Consider the following 21,440-nt stretch of genomic DNA (forward strand, 5'->3'; position numbering starts at 1 on the left):
GCCGCGCTCAGCCGTGTGATTAAATTCAAGAAAGTTTACTGTCATATATATGGTGTGTGAGTCAGTGTGTGTGAGTGTGACTGTGTGTGTGTGAGTCTGTGTGAGTGTATGTGTGTCTGTGTGAGTGAGTGTATGTGTGTGTGTGAGTGTATGTGTGTGTGAGTTTATGTGTGAGTGTATGTGTGAATGTATGTGTGTGTGTGTGTGAGTGAATGTGTGTGAGTGAATATGTGTGTGAGTGTATGTGTGTGTGAGTTAATGTGTGTGTGAGTGTATGTGTGAGTGAGTGTGTGTGTGTGTGTGTGTGAGTGAGTATGCGTGTGAGTGTATGTGAGGTGGAGGGTGTGTGTATGAGTGTGTGTGTCAGGTGGCTCAGCACTTCAACTCCCCGTCCGACCTCGCTGTCCTGGGTCTCCTCCATGGCCAGTGAGCAACACCGGAAATTGGAGGAACAGCACCTGATATTCCGCTTGGGGAGTCTGCATCCTGGGGGCATGAACATTGAATTCTCCCAATTTTGTTAGCCCTTGCTGTCTCCTCCCTTTCCTCAGCCCTCGGGCTCCTCCTCCTCCTTTTCCCTTCCTTCTCCCCGCCACCCCATATCAGTCTGAAGAAGGGTTTCGGCCCGAAACGTTGCCTATTTCCTTCGCTCCATAGATGCTGCTGCACCCGCTGAGTTTCTCCAGCATTTTTGTGTACCTGTGTGTATGTGTGTGTGAGTGTGTGTATGCATATATTGGAATTGGTGGAGAGGTGGAACAATGCGTTGGGGACCAGCCCTCCCGTGTGAAGCTGGTCTACATAGTCTAGTTTGACAATAAAACACGGAACTCTTGATATATTCAGTCCGAGCTCACCATCAAATGGACAAATGTCCACTGATTTCTCGTTTTTCACTTGTTTAAATTGAGCTCAACACACTTGCGTATCTCGGTTTGTAAACATGCACCATTGTTATTTTATTTAAAATATTTACAGATGGTTTAACTCCAAATAATTCTACTCCCGGCACAAAGTTATGAAAGGAAAATGTTCTTCCAACAGTTTTTCTGAGTTTCGGTGCACGATTAGGGATTAAAAATGATTATATTTTTTTTAAATACGTTCTGAAGTTTCACATTCCGGTTCCTCAAAAGAAAGACTCTGGTTGAAAAGTTTTGCTTTTGAAAAATGAGCAACATTTTGCTGTAAATACATCCGCAAAAAGCAAACCCCGCCTCTGCTGGGCGAGAGGTGAAAACAGTGGTTGCTCCAGGGGGACTTGTCACATGATGGGAATCATATGATATATTCGGTGCAACGACGGGCTTTTTTAACATGTGCTGTCAGCGCGTCCACAGAATAATTAAAAAAAAGAAGTGTGTCAAGTATTCAGTATCCCGACCCAGAGCGGGAGAGAGGGCTTGTAATTCACTCGTTGAAACTGACACCGGACAACGGGGCAGCAGCAGCTTTAAACAAGTAACATTATGAAACTGCCCGAGCAAAGATGTTACTTGCTTCCTATCGTCATCTCAGCAGTCGGTGAGTAATGTGTGATATTCGACTGGAATCCGAATTGGGATTGTCTTACAGTGTGCGTTTAAAAATGTTGTAGTCTGTCCAGCGGCGAATAATACGCAATTACATATTTAATAAAGCAATTACATAATGATGAATGCCAAACGTGGAGTGGCTTATTTTATGAACAGGAAATAAGTTTGAACAAAACTAATAATAGAATTGTTTATGAAATGTGGAGTTCACGAACTTTAGTGTTATTCAGCCTTTTTAAAAATTTCAAAATGAATAATATGTTCAATATTACCCGATGTAGAAGCGTGTAAATTGGAGGCAACCAGAGTAAGCAAAACAAAACTCTCGTCGGTTTTCTCAGTTATCCCTTTAATTATCTTGGTGAGCGGAGAGAAAATGCGTGATGTCTCCTAAACGGAAGGCTACTGATAAATCAGAATCAGAATGCTTTATTGTCATTGCATGTGTCACATACAACGAGATTACTGTGTCTCTCCATTTAAAAGAACTTCAAACATTCACATACTCATACTTTTTCACTCCCTCCCTCCCCAAACCCACCCATGGATTCACATTTACATAAATTAACACTGTCTCCCACCCCCCTCCTTCCCCATAACCCGCTCCCGAGACAGAGTTCAGTTCCAAGATTGCTGATGGGTAAAAGCTGTTCTTGAGTCTGGCAGTGCGTGACTTTAGCGACCTGTACCTTTTTCCTGAGGGCAGCAGTGTGAAAAGGTGGTGACAAAGATGTGTAATGTCTTTCACGATATTACAGGTCCTGCTGCGGCACCTGGAGTGGTAAATGTCCTCCAGAGGGGGCAGGGGGAGTCCAATGATACCCTGGGCAGTTTTTATCACCCTCTGGAGAGCTGCTCTGTCAGCTGCTGAACAGTTCCCAAAAGCGATATCACATAAAGCGATAGGCACGGCCGGCATTATAACAGTTGTTGACAACCTTGCTGGTATTACTGGAGTGATAAAATAAATAAATAATGTTTCAAGGTTGAATTTTTAAAAAACATTTGAATAGCGCATTATTTATTTTATATTTAGGAGTGTTACTGCAGGTTGAATTTCCCCCAGATCTGTGGGATGGGGAGGGATGGATGGATGGGGGGGGGGGGGGCTGGTTGAGATTGAGATTGGAATGGGGGGTGGGGGGGGGGGGGGTTGAGGACTGAGAGGGTGGGTGTGGGGTACACTTGCCCTGTCCCACATCGTTTGTGTTTTTCTCTACTTCAGATCTATACTCTAACACATACAAAAAAAAGTTTTGCTATTTTTTTTCAAATCAATTCACAATAAAACAACGTTTTCTAATTGTTATCAATGACATGAACTGTCATTTCACTTTGTATATATTTTTGAATGTATTACTGACAAGTTAAATTCACTGAGTGTTTGAATAGCGACCTTTTGTTGAATCCTTTTTACAAACATAGAAACATAGAAAGAGACTTTATTCAGTTTTCATTGTAAAGTGTAAAATCATTAGCATTCTTGAATAGACATGAAGCTTGATCAGTGGCAACATCGCCCCACCGACCATCGTCATGAGTACACCCCTAGGTTGTGTGCTTAGACAGCTCCCTGCTTTGCTCTCTTTACACCCATGGCTAAGCACAGCTCCAATCTTCTTGTCGAGTCCACACACAAGATTAGAAGTTGTTCAGCCAGAGCTGCACACACTTCTCGGCATCTGCATACAATGGTGTCAGTCTCATGTGTGGCAGTGGAAAGATGAATGGAAACAGGGCCGCGACATGAACACTCTTTCCTTGACCCAAGCACAGCTCCAGTGCCATCAATTAACTTGACAATGGCAATGAGTTTAGAGGATGAGGGGGAACACATTGAAACTTACTGAATAGTAAAAGGCCTTGATAGAATGGATGTGGAGAGGATGTTTCCACTAGTGGGATAGTCTTGGACCAGAGGCCATAGCCTCAGCATAAAAGGACGTACCTTTAGAAAGGAGATGAGGAGGAATTTCTTCTGTCAGAGGGTGGTGAATCTGTGGAATTCATTGCCACGGAAGGCTATGGGGACCAAGCCAATGGATATTTGTAAGGCATAGATTGATAGATTCTTGATTAGTCATGGTATGGGGAGAAGGCAGGAGAGTTGGTTGAGAGGAAGAGATAGATCAGCCATGATTGAATGGAGTAAATGTGATGGGCCGTATTGGCCTAATTCTACTCCTATACTTATGAGCTACTGTGGTTGGCTAAATCATGGGTGGTGTTGAGTCTGCATACAGGAGAGAAATGGAACGCGTGCTTGAGTAATGCTGCAACGCACAGTGCGGCACGGTGGCACAGCGGTAGAGTTGCTGCTTTACAGCTCTTACAGCACCAGAAACCCGGGTACGATCCTAACTACAGGTGCTGTCTACCGAGTTTGTACCTTCTCCCCGTGACTGCGTGGTTTTCTCCCACACTTTAAAGACATACAGGTTTGTAGGTTAATTGTTGGTATAAATGGAAATTGACCATAGTGTAGGATAGTGTTAGTGCGGGGATCGCTGGTCGGTGCGGCCTCGGTGGGCCGAAGGGCCTGTTTCCGCGCTGTATCTCTTTAAAAAAAAAAAACTGACTCTCGCTCAACGTCAACAAGACCAAGGAAATGATTGTTGATTTCAGAAAGAGGAAATAAATATTGAAGAAAAACGTTGCCTAGAAACATAGAAAAATAGACGAAGGATTAGGCAGTTTGGCCCCTTCATGCTAGCACCGCCAGTCAATATGATCATGGCTGATCATCTAAAATCAGTACCCCATTCCTGCTTTTCCCCCATATCCCTTGATTCCTTTAGCCCTAAGAGCTAGAACTTGGAGATGACACATTTAATTCCCTCGTCTAAATTGTTAATTTATATTGAAAATAACTGGGGTCCCAGCACTGTGGCTTGCGGCACCCCACTAGTCACTGCCTGCCATTCTGAAAAGGACCCGTTAATTCCTACTCTTTGCTTCCTGTCTGCCAACCAGTTCTCTATCCATGTCAATACCCTATCCCCAAAACCATTTTGCACACTAATCTCTTATGTGGGACTTTGTCAAAGGCTTTTTGAAAGTCCAGGCACACCACATCCACTGGCTTTCCTTTATCCTTCCTCCAAAAATTCTAGAAGATTAGTCAAACATGATTTCCCCTTCATAAATCCATGCTGACTTTGACCGATCCTGTCACTGCTTTCCAAATGTGCTGCTATAACATCTTTACCAATCGACTCAAGCAGCTTCCCCACTATCGGTGTGAGGCTAACTGGTCTATAATTCCCCATTTTCTCTCTCCCTCCTTTATTATAAAGTGGGGTTACATTGGCTACCCTCCAGTCCACAAGAACTGATCCAGAGTCGAGAGAACATTGGAAAATGATCACTAATGCATTCATGATTCCTAGGGCCACCTCCTTGAGTACTCTGGGATGCAAACCATCAGGCCCTGGGGATTTATCTGCCTTCAGTCTCAACAGTTTACCTAACACAATTTCCGGTCTAATGTCCCTTCAGTTCCTCCCTCCCACTAGATCCTTGGTCCCCTAGTATTTCTGGTAGATTATTTGTGTCTTCCTTAGTGAAGACAGAACCAAAGTACTTGTTTAATTGTTCTGCCATTTCTTTGTTTCCCATAAATTCACCTCTCTCTGATTGTTATGGACCTACATTTGTCTTCACTGATCTTTTCCTTTTTACATATCTAAAGAAGCTTTCAGAGTCAGTTTTTATATTCCCTGCAAGTTTTCTTTCATGCTATTTTTTTTCTCCCCTATTAATTAACCCCTTTGTCCTCCACTATTGAGTTCCAAATTTCCCCCAGTCCTCTGGTAAATGTATATGTCTCTTCCTTGGATTTCCTGTTCTGAAAGATATAGTGCTGGCACATCGCTTTTTTAGGGTGGCACAGCTGGTGGAATATCTACTTTAAAGTTCCAGTGACCCGGGTTCAATCCTGACCTCTGGAGTTCACATTTTCTCCCTGTGACTGTGGGTTCCTTCAAGTGCTTTTGTTTCCTGGTTGCGGGACTAATTGCCAACTGTAAATCGACACGAGTGTGTTGGTGAGTCACAGTTATAGAGTCACGCACTTTAGAAACAGGCCCTCCTGCCCAACTTGCCCACACCGACCAATCTGTCCCATCTACACTAATCCCACCTGCCCACGTTTGGTCCATATTCATTCAAACCTGTCCTATCCATGTACCCGTCCAAATGTTTATCAAGGAGTTGAGAGGAATGGGGAGATAATTTAGAAAAGACTTGAGAGACATTGTTACAGTTGCACAAGACTTTGGTGAGGCTAATTGAATATTGTATTCAGCTTTGGTCACCCTGCTAGAGGAATGATGTAATTAACTGGAAAGAGTGCAGAGAAGATTTACGAGAATGTTGCCAGGTCTCGAGGACCTAAGCTACAGGGAAAGGTTGGGCAGGCTAGGAATTTCTTCCTTGGAGCGCAGGAGCCTGAGGAGTGATCTTGTTGAGGTGTATAATATCATGAGAAGAATAGTTGGCGTGAAGGCAGAGTCTTTATTTTCCCCAGGTTAGGTGGGACGTAGTCAAAAATGCTGGAGAAACTCAGCGGGTGCAGCAGCTTCTATGGAGCGAGGGAAATAGGCAACGTTTCGGGCCGAAACCCTTCTTCAGACTGACGGAGGGTGGGGGCGGGGAGAAGAAAGGAAAAAAAAAAGGAAAGAAAACATAAGTGGGAACTCAGTGGGACAGGCAGCAACTCCGGATAGAAGGAATAGGTGACATTTCGAGTCAACACCCTTCTTCAGACTGAGAGTTTGGGTTTGGGGAAGGAACAGCGAAGCATACCAAGATAAAATTTAATCAGGAGGACAGACAGACTGGTCAGACTCCGTTCCACCTCCGAGACGGAGGTGGAACATGTTTCCAGCTTCAGGTTTCTGGGGGTCAACATCTCCGATGACCTCTCTTGGACCCACAATACCTCAACTCTGGTCAAGAAGGCTCACCAGCGTCTCTTCTTCCTGAGGAGACTGAAGAAGGTCTATCTGTCTCCTCAGATTCTGGTGAACTTCTACCGCTGCACCATTGAGAGCATCCTTACCAACTGTATCACAGTATGGTATGGCAACTGCTCTGTCTCCGACCGGAAAGCACTGCAGAGGGTGGTGAAAATTGCCCAACGCATCACCGGTTCCTCGCTCCCCTCCATTGAGTCTGTCCAAAGCATGCGTTGTCTGCGAAGGGCGCTCAGCATCGCCAAGGACTGCTCTCACCCCAACCATGGACTGTTTACCCTCCTACCATCCGGAAGGCGCTGCAGGTCTCTCCGTTGCCGGACCAGCAGGTCCAGGAACAGCTTCTTCCCTGCGGCTGTCACTCTACTCAACAATGTACCTCGGTGACTGCCAATCACTGCCAATCGGTGAGAACCAGTGGATGTGGTGTATCTAGACTTCCAGAAGGCTTTCGACAAGGTCCCACATAAGAGATTAGTATACAAACTTAAAGCACACGGCATTGGGGGTTCAGTATTGATGTGGATAGAGAACTGGCTGGCAAACAGGAAGCAAAGAGTAGGAGTAAACGGGTCCTTTTCACAATGGCGGGCAGTGACTAGTGGGGTACCGCAAGGCTCAGTGCTGGGACCCCAGCTATTTACAATATATATTAATGATCTGGATGAGGGAATTGAAGGCAATATCTCCAAGTTTGTGGATGACACTAAGCTGGGGGGCAGTGTTAGCTGTGAGGAGGATGCTAGGAGACTGCAAGGTGACTTGGATAGGCTGGGTGAGTGGGCAAATGTTTGGCAGATGCAGTATAATGTGGATAAATGTGAGGTTATCCATTTTGGTGGCAAAAACAGGAAAGCAGACTATTATCTAAATGGTGGCCGATTAGGAAAAGGAGATGCAGCGAGACCTGGGTGTCATGGTACACCAGTCATTGAAAGTAGGCATGCAGGTGCAGCAGGCAGTGAAGAAAGCGAATGGTATAACCATATAACCATATAACAATTACAGCACGGAAACAGGCCATCTCGGTCCTACAAGTCCGCGCCGAACAATTTTTTTCCCCTTAGTCCCACCTGCCTGCACTCATACCATAACCCTCCATTCCCTTCTCATCCATATGCCTATCCAATTTATTCTTAAATGATACCAACGAACCTGCTGCCACCACTTCCACTGGAAGCTCATTCCACACAGCCACCACTCTCTGAGTAAAGAAGTTCCCCCTCATGTTACCCCTAAACTTCTGTCCCTTAATTCTGAAGTCATGTCCTCTTGTTTGAATCTTCCCTATTCTCAAAGGGAAAAGCTTGATCACATCAACTCTGTCTATCCCTCTCATCATTTTAAAGACCTCTATCAAGTCCCCCCCTTAACCTTCTGCGCTCCAGAGAATAAAGACCTAACTTATTCAACCTATCTCTGTAACTTAGTTGTTGAAACCCAGGCAACATTCTAGTAAATCTCCTCTGTACTCTCTCTATTTTGTTGACATCCTTCCTATAATTGGGCGACCAAAATTGTACACCATACTCCAGATTTGGTCTCACCAATACCTTGTACAATTTTAACATTACATCCCAGCTTCTATACTCAATGCTCTGATTTATAAAGGCTAGCATACCAAAAGCTTCCTTTACCACCCTATCTATATGAGATTCCACCTGCAAGGAACTATGCACGGTTATTCCCAGATCCCTCTGTTCAACTGTATTCTTCAATTCCCTACCATTTATCATGTACGTCCTATTTTGATTTGTCCTGCCAAGGTGTAACACCTCACATTTATCAGCATTAAACTCCATCTGCCATCTTTCAGCCCATTTTTCCAAATGGCCTAAATCACTCTGTAGACTTTGGAAATCCTCTTCATTATCCACAACACCCCCTATCTTGGTATCATCTGCATACTTACTAATCCAATTTACCACCCCTTCATCCAGATCATTGATGTACATGACAAACAACAAAGGACCCAACACAGATCCCTGAGGCACCCCACTAGTCACCTGCCTCCAACCCGACAAACAGCCATCCACCATTACCCTCTGGCTTCTCCCATTCAGCCACTGCTGAATCCATCTTGCTATTCCTGCATTTATACCCAACAGTTTAACCTTCTTAACCAACCTTCCATGAGGAACCTTGTCAAAGGCCTTACTAAAGTCCATATAGACAACATCCACTGCTTTACCCTCGTCAATTTCCCTAGTAACCTCTTCAAAAAATTCAAGAAGATTAGTCAAACATGACCTTCCAGGCACAAATCCATGTTGACTGTTCCTAATCAGACCCTGTTTATCCAGATGCTTATATATATTATCTTTAAGTATCTTTTCCATTAATTTACCCACCACTGAAGTCAAACTAACAGGTCTATAATTGCTAGGTTTACTCTTAGAACCCTTTTTAAACAATGGAACAACATGCGCAGTACGCCAATCCTCGGGGACTATTCCCGTTTCTAATGACATTTGAAATATTTCTGTCATAGCCCCGGCTATTTCTACACTAACTTCCCTCAATGTCCTAGGGAATATCCTGTCAGGACCTGGAGACTTATCCACTTTTATATTTTTCAAAAGTGTCAGTACTTCTTTTACTTTGAAACTCATAGTATCCATAACTACTCTACTTGTTTCCCTTACCTCACATAATTCAATATCCTTCTCCTTGGTGAATACCGAAGAAAAGAAATTGTTCAATATCTCCCCCATCTCTTTTGGCTCTGCAGATAGCTGCCCACTCTGTTTCTCCAATGGACCAATTTTATCCCTCGTTATCCTTTTGCTATTAATATAGCTGTAGAAACCCTTTGGATTTACTTTCACCTTACTTGCCAAAGCAACCTCATATCTTCTTTTAGCTTTTCTAATTTCTTTCTTAAGATTCTTTTTACATTCCTTATACTCCACAAGCACCTCATTTACTTCATGCTGCCTATAATTATTGTAGATCTCCCTCTTTTTCCGAACAAGATGTCCAATTTCCCTTGAAAACCAGGGCTCTTTCCAATTTTTACTGTTTCCTTTCAACCGAATAGGAACATAAAGATTCTGTACTTAAAATTTCCCCTTTAAATGTCCACCATTTCTCTTCTACATCTTTCCCATAAAACAAAATGTCTCAGTCCACTCCTTTTAAATCATCTCGCATCTCATCAAAGTTAGCCGTATGTTAGCTTTCATAGCAAAAGGATTTGAGTACAGGAGCAGGGAGGTTCTACTGCAGTTGTACAGGGTCTTGGTGAGACCACACCTGGAGTATTGCGTACAGTTTTGGTCTCCAAATCTGAGGAAGGACATTATTGCCATAGAGGGAGTGCAGAGAAGGTTCACCAGACTGATTCCTGGGATGTCAGGACTGTCTTATGAAGAAAGACTGGATAGACTTGGTTTATACTCTCAAGAATTTAGGAGATTGAGAGGGGATCTTATAGAAACTTACAAAATTCTTAAGGGGTTGGACAGGCTAGATGCAGGAAGATTGTTCCCGATGTTGGGGAAGTCCAGGACAAGGGGTCACAGCTTAAGGATAAGGGGGAAATCCTTTAAAACCGAGATGAGAAAAACTTTTTTCACACAGAGTGGTGAATCTCTGGAACTCTCTGCCACAGAGGGTAGTTGAGGCCAGTTCATTGGCTATATTTAGGAGGGAGTTAGATGTGGCCCTTGTGGCTAACGGGATCAGAGGGTATGGAGAGAAGGCAGGTACGGGATACTGAGTTGGATGATCAGCCATGATCATATTGAATGGCGGTGCAGGCTCGAAGGGCCGAATGGCCTACTCCTGCACCTAATTTCTATGTTTCTATGTTTCTAAAAACACTATGTCTGTATGCATGTAAATAGATTTATTTATTGAAATCATATTCTATGTCGCTCTTCCAGGGAGATGCTAACTGCATTTCGTTGTCTCTGTAATGTACACTGACAATGACAATTAAAGTTGAATCTGAATCTGAATCTGAATTGGAGAACTGGGAAAGGGAGGGATGGAGAGAGAGAGAGAGAGGGAAAAGCAAGGGATACTTGAAGTTAGAGAAGTCAATGTTCATACCGCTGGGCTTTAAGCTGCTCAAGCGAAATATGAGGTGCTGTTCCTCAAATTTGCATTGGACGTTAAATTTTATCTTGGCATGTTTCGTTGTCAACTTCCCCGAGTTAACAATGGTCTATTCTACATTTTCCTTGAACTTCGTCCCCTCTGATGTCTCGTTTTCACACTGTACCCTTCCATATCTCTGTGTCTCCCTCTCCCCTGACTCTCAGTCTGAAGAAGGGTCTCGACCTGAAGCGTCACCCATTCCTCTCTCCAGAATTGCTGCCTGTTCCGCTAAGCTGCACCAAAATGTTGTGTCTATCTTCAGTGTAAACCAGCATCTGCAGTCCCTAAACATAGGTTTAAGTTGAGAGGGGAAAGATTTAATAGGAACCTGAGGGGTAACTTCCTCACACAGAGCGGCGGGTATGTGGAATGAGCTGCCAGAGATGTTGAGGTTTTTGAATTGAATTGAATCCTTTATTTGTCATTCAGACCTTTCGGTCTGAACGAAATGCTGTTGCCTGCAGCCATACATGTAATAATAACAAAACACAATAAACACAAATTAACATCCACCACAGTGAGTTCACCAAACACCTCCTCACTGTGATGGAGGCAAAAGTCTTAGAGTTACTGTCTCTTCCCTCCTCTTCTCCCTCTGCGCCGAGGCGATACCCCACCGGGCGATGGTATCAGTCCCGCGGTTCAAGCTCCGCGGCCCGGGGGTGGTCGAAGCTGCCACCCTCCAGTCCAGCGTCTGGGTACTATAACACCATTTCAAAGACATTTGGACAGATGAATGGATAGGAAAGGTTTAGGGGGATATGGGCCAAGTGTGGGCAAATGGGACTTGCTTGGACAGGGCATCCTGGTTGGCACTGAGGAGTTGGGCCGAAGGGCCCACTTGTGTGGGCGCTGGATGGCCAGTATGGATACAATGGGACAAGGCGGTCTGTTTCCCTGTGCTTTATGGCTCTTTCACCCTCAACTTTTTTCAAAAAAAGCTGAATATGAACAGATCATGTAATGTTTGTTGACATTTAAAAAACATTTTTTTAAATAAACTTTTATTCAAAATAAAAATGTACAAATGAAAAAATGTGTAAAATATTCTACATGCATTCTCTAAACATTCAACCCATGAATGACAATTTGGGCAATGACCTATCTTCAGAAGCAGCGATATCTGGAGAACAGATGTGTTTAAATGCAGAGAAGGGGAGGGGTGGGGAGAAAGATGGTGCCTGTGATAGGGTTGCAACCAAGAAAAGACATATGACACAGATTGGTGTTGATTGGGAAAGGGTACTGAGGCTGGTTAACAGGAGTTGATTAGCTTAGAGTTGATTAATTTAGAGATACAGCACAGAAAGAGGCCCATTGAGTCCGTGCCGACCAGCAAACCCCGTGCACTAACACATCCTACACACTATGGACAATTGTTACCCAGAGAGTTGTGAATCTGTGGAATTCTCTGCCACAGAAGGCAGTGGAGGCCAATTCACTGGATGTTTTCAAGAGACAGTTAGATAATAGTTCTTAGGTCTAACGGAATTAAGGGATATGGGGAAAAAGCAGAAACGGGGTACTGATTTTAGATGACAGGGTATGGATTTTGGATGATCAGCCATGATCACATTGAATGGCGGTGCTGGCTCGAAGGGCCGAATGGCCTACTCCTGCACTAATTTTCTGTTTCTTTGAACTGACCTACAAACCTGTACGTCTTTGGACTGTGGGAGGAAATCGGAGCACCCGGGGAAAACCCATACAGTCACAGGGAGAATGTACAAACTCTGTACAGACTGCACCTGTAGTCAGGATCGAACTCGGGTCTCTGGCGCTGTAAAGGGCCTGTCCCACTTTCACGACCTAATTCACGACCTCTGCTGAGTTTGCCCTTGACTCGTACTCGCAGCATGGTCGTCACATGGTCATAGGAGGTCGTAGCAGGCCATGATGCTACAAGTAGGTCGGGGCGTTTTTTTTCTAGCATGATGAAAAATGTCCACGAGTAAAAAAAGTTGTGAATTAGGTCGTGAAATTGGGACAGGCCCTTAAGGCAGCAACGCGACTGCTGTGCCACCGTGTCGCCTTGATCTGAGAAAATACGTTTCTGGAACTGCGGCTACAGAACGATGTAGGTGTTGGAAATCCAAGCTGAAGGAGAACGCTGGGAATGATCAACGGGTCTGTCATCATCTGGAAATGGGTGGAAGAGCAGAGTTGACCAGCAAATGAAAAGCTTATTTTAAATAAAAACTGCAGATGCTGGAAATCTGAAACAAAACTACAAAAATGCTACTCAACATTCTGCAGGCCAGGCAGCATCCATAGTGGAAAGAGACAGCTAACATCCTCCGCACCAACTCCATAATCCCAACACGAGAGGCCATTTACTCAATGTGCTAGCCCTACATCCTCCCCCTACAGATGTTCCCTGACCCAGCATGTGCAACAGCAGCAGTATTTCGCTACTTGTCTCTTCATAGTAATATCTGGTGAGTTGTCATACAGTCTTCCCTATTACTATGTCAGATAGGCCAGCACCCATCCATTTAGATAGGATTTGTAGTCGACTAGTAAAGTTCCAAATGGACAATAAAGTAAACTGACAAAGCAGGAAACACTCAAAACACTCAGCTGGTCAAGCAGGATCTGTAGAAAGAGTTAGACCCTTCATCACAACTGATTTTGTTTTGCGTTCCACACTCTGCGATTATTCAACTTTTGTAAACCTACAACACTTTGTTTAATCCCTTTACGGCACTGCTATTGACCTGCCACTAGATCTTCCACTGTTCAACTAAGTTCCAAGCCATCCAGGAAAGATTTTTGAAGCCAAATTGCGGCTATTGAGAATTTTAGTTAGATTATTGTTATGTTTTCAAAGGTCTTTTATTCTCACATGTACCAATTAAGTTACAGTGATATGCGAATTACCATACAGCAATATGGGGGGGGGGGGGGGGAAAGCAACAAGACACACACAACTTCATATAAGTTAACATAAACATCCACCATAGTGGATTCCCCACATTCCTCACTGTGATGGAAGGCAATCTTCTTCTTTATTCTCCCGCGGCCGGGGCAGTCGAACCATCCGTTAAGACGATCGAAGCTCCCACGTCGGGGCGATCGATGATCCTGCGGCTTGGAGTTCCCGGTCGGTCTCTGACCGGAGACCGCGAGCTCCACAATGTTGCGCCCGCAAGCACCCATTGGAGCACCAAGGTCGATCCCTGGCAAAGGGATCACGGGCTCTGTGATGTTAAAGTCCCGTGGGCACCCCGTGGTGGAGCTCTCAAAAGTCGGTCTCCAGCAAAGGCGGCGAAGTCCGCGATGTTAGGCCGCAGTGCGGACGGAGATACGATACAGAAAAAAAGCGCTTCTCCGTCGAGGTAAGAGATCAGAAAAAGTTTCCCCCAAGCCCCCACCCCCCACATAAAACAAGCAAAAGAACACTAAAAACATACATTGAACACATACTATTAAAGCACAACGAAGGAAGGGGCAAATCCAGAGCACTGCATGGGCTGATAAAGGAAGGGTTCAATGCACACCAACGCCTCCACATCCTTAGAAAGCTTAGGAAGTTTGGCACGTCCCCTCCAACTCTTACCAACTATTAGCAACTTTTACAGATGCACCAGAGAAAGCATTATATCAGGAAGCATCACAGCTTGGTTTGGGAACAGCTCCATCCAGGACCATAAGAAATTACAGCGAATTGTGAACGCAGCCTACAATCAACACAAACCAACCTCCTTTCTATTGACTCAATTTATACCTCGCGCTGCCTTGGCAAGGCCAGCAGCATAATCAAGGGTGAGTCGCACCCTGGCCACTCCTTCTTCTCCCCTCTCCCATCAGGCAAAAGGTACAGAAGTGTGAAAATGCACAGATTCAGGGACAGTTTCTTCCCAGCTGTTATCAGGCAGCTGAATTATCCTACCACAACCAGAGAGCCGTACTGAACAAATATCTAACTACGATGTGCCTCGGACTATCCTTGATCAGACTTTACTGGCTTTACCTTGCACTAAGCGTTATTCCCTTATCCTGCATCTGTACACTGTAAATGGATCGATTGTAATCATGTATTGTCTTTCTGCTGACCGGTTAGCACGCAACAGAAAGCTTTTTACAATAAACTAAACTGAACTGAAGCTTTAAATAGAACATGGGTCTCCACCATTGACCTGGTGGTCTTCCAGCTGCAACAGATGTTTGTGTTGCTGTGCGATCCAAAGCACTGCTTGTAAAATCCCTCTTTATATTAAGGTTGAACTGACAGAAACCAGCATAGTTCTTCATATACCCTTTATTTTTAGGTGTACCTAGTGAGTAATGATGACTTTAGACACCTGAGCTCCTCAATGTACTGAAAGAAAGGAGCAGCATTTTTTTTTTTGTTGAGTTTATTAAATATTCATAATTTAGACTTCAGAGATACAGCGTGGAAACGGGCCCTTCAGCTCATCGAGTCCGCACCGACCAGCGATCACCTCTGTACACTAGTACTATCCGACACATGAGGGTGAATTTACAATTTTTACCAATGCCAATTATCCTACGTCTGAAGAAGGGTCTTGACCCGAAACGTCACCCATTCCTTCCCTCCAGAGATGGTGCCTGCCTCGCTGAGTTGATCCAGCTTTTTGTGTCTATCTTCGGTTTAAACCAGCATCCTTCCTACACAACCTATAAACCTGTACGTCTTTGAAGTGTGGGAAGAAATGAACACTCGGTGAAAACCACGCGGTCACAGGGGGAACGTACAAACTCTGTACAGCCAGCACCCATTGTCAAGATTGAACCCATGTCTCTGGTGCTGTAAGGCAGCAACTCTATCGCTGAACCACCGTTGCCGCCCCTGTGCTGTTTATGTAAACAAAGGAGTCTCTTTGCATTTACTGTCAATATTTGGCTGTTGGACATTTGTAACTTTCCTGCAAAACCATTTTTGCAAGCGTATTGGAGACTCGAGACACTGGCTTACGAAAAAAGACAAAGTGCTGGAGTTACACCAGAAAACATATTGCTAGGTAATTGAATAACGTATTATATGTGCAAACCCTTGTGTACTATTGCCATCAAATTAAGTGGAGTTTGGAGAGGCTTGGGGTAGGTAAAGACTGCCACTGGAGATTAGTTTAATGCTCCTTTTGGCATGGGTTAAAATTAAATGTAACAACAGCGCTGAACTTTGTCCCTGTAGTCAGAGGCTGTGGTGACGTGGCCTGAACTATGCAAACATGCACATTTTTGCTATCTTTTGGAAAACGGATTAAAGATGTGAAGTTGGAAAGAATACATGTATGTGTGGAAAGAGTAACTGGAATGGTGGATAAATAGTAAATGGACTATCTGTGAGAGAAAGCATGAGATTGAACCAAACTGAGAATAACATCAGTGTAAGAGCATGGTCATCACTTAGAATATTCCTGAATTGATATTTCTTCAATTAGTCCATCTTTCTTGTCGGAGGAAATATAAATCGGTGACAGATGCCCAGGCCATAACACCCACAATGAATATACATTTTGGGATTATTGATATTGTATTGATAACAGCTGTATTGATAATAGATAGCACAACTGTATTGATAATAGCACAACCTGCAACCATAAAGCCAGCACAATGGATTTGCAAAATGCTCTGATGTTGTCGGTCTTGACGTGTAGGAAGGAACTGCAGATACTGGTTTATACCCAAAATAGACACAAGGAGCTGGAGTAACTCAGCGGGTCAGGTGGCATCTCTAGAGAAAAAGCATGGGTGACCCTTTGGGTCGGGACCCTTTTTCAGACTTGATCCCGACCAAAATTCCCAAGTGGAATTCCCAGTGGAGGCCAAGTCAATGGATATTTTTAAAGCAGAGATAGATAGATTTGTGATTAGTACGGGTGTCGGGGGTTATGGGGAGAAGGCAGGAGAATGGGGTTAGGAGGGAGAGATAGATCAGCCACGATTGAATGGCAGAGTGGACTTGAGGGGCCAAATGACCTCATTCTGCTCCTATTACTTGTGACATGAGCTTATGAAACATCACCCACCCTTTTTCTCCAGAGATGCTGCCTGACTGCTGAGTTACTCCAGCACTTTGTTCCTGTATTTTGTTGGTCTTGGCCCTGGTTGCCCAACCCCTCTGTCAATTGCTGCTGCACAATGGAACACAAACTGACTTCTGTTCACGGGGTCAATAGACAATAGATAATAGGTGCAGGAGTAGACCATTCGGCCCTTCGAGCCAGCACCGCCATTCAATGTGATCACGGCTGATCATCCCCAATCAGTACCCCGTTCCTGCCTTCTCCCCATATGGGGATGGCAGGACTTTCATATGAAGAAAGACTGGATAGACTCGGCTTGTACACGCTGGAATTTCTGAAGATTGAGGGGGGATCTTATAGAAATTTACAAAATTCTTAAGGGGTTGGACAGGCTAGATGCAGGAAGATTATTCCCGATGTTGGGGAAGTCCAGAGATAGGGGCCACAGTTTAAGGGTAAGAGGGAAGTCTTTTAGGACCGAGATGAGAAAATCATTTTTTACACAGAGAGTGGCGAATCTGTGGAATTCTCTGCCACAGAAGGTAGTTGAGGCCAGTTCATTGGCTATATTTAAGAGGGAGTTAGATGTGGCCCTTGTGGCTAAAGGGATCAGGGGGTATGGAGAGAAGGCAGGTACAGGATACTGAGTTGGATGATCAGCCATGATCATATCGAATGGCGGTGCAGGCTAGAAGGGCCGAATGACCTACTCCTGCACCTATTTTCTATGTTTCTATATCCCCTGACTCCGCTATTTTTAAGAGCCCTATCTAGCTCTCTCTTGAAAGCGTCCAGGGAACCTGCCTCCACCGCTCTCTGAGGCAGAGAATTCCACAGACACAGTCCTGACCCAAAATGTCACCTGTCCATGTTCCTCTGTGAAACTCAAAAAAGCTTAACTTGATTTTAACTGCTACTTGACATCAAGGAGGATGAGGTGTAGGGGCTCTTGAAGAGCATTAAAGTGGATAAATCCTCAGGGCTTGACGGGATCTAATGTGGGATCAGATGGAGATTAATCCAAGCAAGCGTTGAGGTGCACTTTGGGAGGTCAAATATAAAGGGAATGTATATAGTTAATGGTAAGACCTTAACCACATTGATGTAGAGAGGGTCATTGCCTATTCTGGCAGGGATGTCGCTGGAATAGTGCTTTTTTATCTGCACTCCCTAGAAACTGCTGTAAGGGTGGCAGAGTAGTGCAGCGGTAGACCTGCTGCCTCACAGCGCCATAGACCCGAGTTCGATCCTGACTACCGGCGCTGTCTGTGCGGAGTTTGTATGCTCTGTCCACGACCGTGTGGGTTTCCTCTGGTTTCTCCCTCCCCTCCCTCCTCCCCGGTCGCAAAGACATGCGTGTTGGTAGCTTAATTGGCTTCTATAAATTGCCCCTAGTGTGTAGGATAGAATGGCGTCTGGATGAGAAAGGCGTCACAGTGGCGCAGCGGTAGATTTGCTGCCTTACAGCGCCAGAGACCTGGGTTTGATACTGATTACAGGTTCTTGTTTGTATGTTCTTCCGGTGACCTGCGTGGGTTTTCTCCGAGATCTTCAGTTTCTTCCCACACTCCAGTCGTAAAGGTTTGTAGGTTAATTGGCTTGTTATAAATGTAAAACATTTCCCTAGTGTAGGATAGTGTTAATGTACAGGTGATTGCTGGTTGGCGTGACTTGGTGGGCCTAAGGCCCTGTTTGAGATTTGAAATTTGTAATAGAAAAAATCACATGTGGTTTAAGTCCCACATTGTCAGATTTTATTAAAGGCCATTTTTATACCTTTTGGTTTCACCATGTAGAAATTACAGCTGTGTTTATACATAGTCCCCCCATTTCAGGGCACCATAATATTTGGGACACATGGCTTCACAGGTATTTGTAATTGCTCAGGTGTGTTTAAATGCATTAGGTGAGAAATAGTATTGAGTAGACTGATGGGACTGAAGACTGATAAATCCCCAGGGCCTGATAGTCTGCATCCCAGGGTACTCAAGGGGGTGGCTCCAGAAATCGTGCACGCATTGGTGATCATTTTCCAATGTTCTATAGATTCAGGATCAGTTCCTGTGGATTGGAGGGTAGCTAATTATATCCAGCGAGAGAGAGAATGGGGAAAAGTAGACCAGTTGGCCTGACGTCGGTGGTGGGGAAGATGCCGGAGTCAATTATTAAAGAAGTATAAACGGCGCATTTGGATATCAGTTAAAGGATTGGTCCAAGTCAGCATGGAATTATGAAGAGGAAATCCTGCTTGACTAATCTCCTGGAAGTTTTTGAGGATGTGACAAGTAAAATGGATGAAGGAGAGCCAGTGGATGTAGGGTATCTGGACTTTCAGAAAGCCTTTGATAAAGTCCCACACAGGAGATTAGTGGGCGAAATTAGAGAACATGGTATTGGGGGTAGGGTATTGACATGGATAGCGAATTGGTTGGCAGACGGGAAACAAAGAGTAGGAATAAACGGGCCCCAGTCAGAATGGCAGGCGGTGGCGAGTGGAGTGCCGCAAGGCTCGGTGCTGGGGGCGCGACTATTTACAATATATATTTATGATTTAGATGATGGAATTAAAAGTAACACTAGCAAATTTGCAGATGACACAAAGCCGGGCAGCAGTGTGAACTGTGAAGAGGATGCTCGGAGGTTGCAAGGTGACTTGGATAGTTTGAGTGAGTGGGCAGGTGCATGGCAGATGCAGTATCATTTAAATAAATGTGAGGTTATCCACTTTAACGGCAAGAACAGGGAAGCAGATTATTATCTCTGGTGTCAGATTAGGAAAAAGGGAAGTGCAACGAGACCTGGGTGTCACAGCAGTCAGTGAAGAAAGCTAATGGCATGTTGGCCTTTATAACGAGAGGTTTTGAGTACAGAAGTAAAGAGGTCCTTCTGCAGTTGTGCAGGGCTCAGGTGAGATCACATCTAGAGTATTGTGTGCAGTTTTGGTCTTCTAATTTGAGAAAGGACATCTTTGCTAGTGAGGCAGTGCAGCGTAGATTCACAAGGTTAATCCCAGAGATGGTGGGACTGTCATATGAGGAATTATTGGAAAAACTGGCCTTGTATTCACTGGAATTTAGAAGCAAGAGAGGGGATCTCTTAGACACATATACAATTATAAAAGGACTTGACAAATTAGATGCAGGAAAAATGTTCCCAATGTTGGGGTAGTCCAGAACCAGGGGGGCACAGACTAAGAATAATGGGGAAGCCATTTAAAACTGAGATGTGAAAAAACGTTTTCACCCAGAAAGTTGTGAATTTGTGGAATTCTCTACCACAGAAGGCAGTGGAGGCCAATTCACTGGATGAATTTAAAAGAGAATTAGATAGAGCTCTAGGGGCTAGCGGAATCAAGGGATATGGGGAGATATGGGATCAAGGGATACGGGGAGAAGGCAGGCACGGGTTACTGATTGTGGATGATCAGCCATGATCACAATGAATGTCGGTGCTGGCTCGGAGGGCCAAATGGCCTCCTCCTGCACCTATTTTCTATGTTTCTATGTTTACACTGCAAGATGCAAACCATTGGTTAGCTGCAAAAATAGGATGGCCGGGTTACAGTTTGCCAAGAAGTACTTAAAAGAGCAACCACAGTTCTGGAAAAAGGTCTTGTGGACAGATGAGACAAAGATTAACATATCAGAGTGAAGGCAAGAGCAAAGTATGGAGGAGAGAAGGAACTGCCCAAGATCCAAAGCATACCGCCTGGTGGGGGTGTTATGGCCTGGGCATGTATGGCTACTGAAGGTACTGGCTCACTTATCTTCATTGATGATACAACTGCTGATGGTAGTAGCATAATGAATTCTGAAGTGTATAGACACATCCTATCTGCTCACGTTCAAACAAATGCATCAAACTCAAACTCAAACGAAGAAGGGTTTCGGCCCGAAACGTTGCCTATTTCCTTCGCTCCATAGATGCTGCTGCACCCGCTGAGTTTCTCTAGCATTTTTGTGTACCCTCAAACTCATTGGCTGGCAGTTCATTCGACAGTAAGACAATGATCCCAAACATACTGCTAAAGCAACAAAGGAGTTTTTCAAAGTTAAAATATGGTCAAGTCAATCACCTGATCTGAACCCAATTGAGCATGCCTTTTATGTGCTGAAGAGAAAACTGAAGGGGACTAGACCTCAAAACACGCATACGCTAAAGATGGCTGCAATACAGGCCTGGCCAGACCAGAGAAGACACCCAGCAACTGGTGATGTCTGTGAATCTCAGACTTCAAGTAGGCATTGCATGCAAAGGGTACGCCGTCGTGGCTATCCCTCGAGGCCGAAGATGACAGACTACATTCTGTTGTTTTTATGGACTCTCAGGTGGCTTATGAGTCTAATCCTGGCTTTGCAGCTCACAGAACGAAGACACCTGTGTGTGTGTTTGTTTAACGTGTACTTGATGTTGCACTCCAAGAAGCACACGGTCCTTCACAAATCAATCAACTAATTCCAATGGCAAGGGAACCAAGACGATTGGAGCTGGCAGATCTGTTGCAGCCTTCATCCGTCTTCACAGCCGTTGAGTTCAAGATAACTTCATCCGCCTGGTCCGCCGTTGAGGTCTTGTAGGTTGGTTCGTTCTTAGTCTAGACCCTCATCCTCGACCTTACCGCCATGGGTGGCCCTACCAGAAGCTGGTGCTTCCGACGGCTTCGTTCTAGGAATTATAGGGTCACGCAAGCCTCTTCACCACGACAAGGGAAACGATCCGAAGATATGCAGCAAAATATTAAATACTACTTTCATTTACATGACATTGCTGTGTCCCAAACATTATGGTGCCCTGAAATGGGGGGGACTATGTATAAACACTGCTGTAATTTC

The 21,440-nt window shown here is 44.6% G+C and overlaps 1 protein-coding gene across 2 annotated transcripts in view; it reads left to right on the forward strand.

The window, feature by feature from the left end:
* The first annotated feature begins 1,071 nt into the window (after positions 1 to 1,071).
* Positions 1,072 to 21,440, forward strand: part of LOC116981389 (multiple epidermal growth factor-like domains protein 6) — a 55,328-nt gene continuing 34,959 nt past the window's right edge. The window contains exon 1 of one of the 2 annotated variants that reach the window (XM_033034438.1): positions 1,072 to 1,524. In XM_033034438.1, the coding sequence (XP_032890329.1) occupies positions 1,470 to 1,524 (55 nt within the window). In that variant the 5' untranslated portion in view covers positions 1,072 to 1,469. The remainder of the gene's footprint in view (positions 1,525 to 21,440) is intronic. The other variant, XM_033034428.1, reaches the window with a different exon arrangement.

This window comes from Amblyraja radiata, chromosome 1, assembly GCF_010909765.2.
Source record: "Amblyraja radiata isolate CabotCenter1 chromosome 1, sAmbRad1.1.pri, whole genome shotgun sequence".
Taxonomy (NCBI): Eukaryota; Metazoa; Chordata; class Chondrichthyes; order Rajiformes; family Rajidae; genus Amblyraja; species Amblyraja radiata.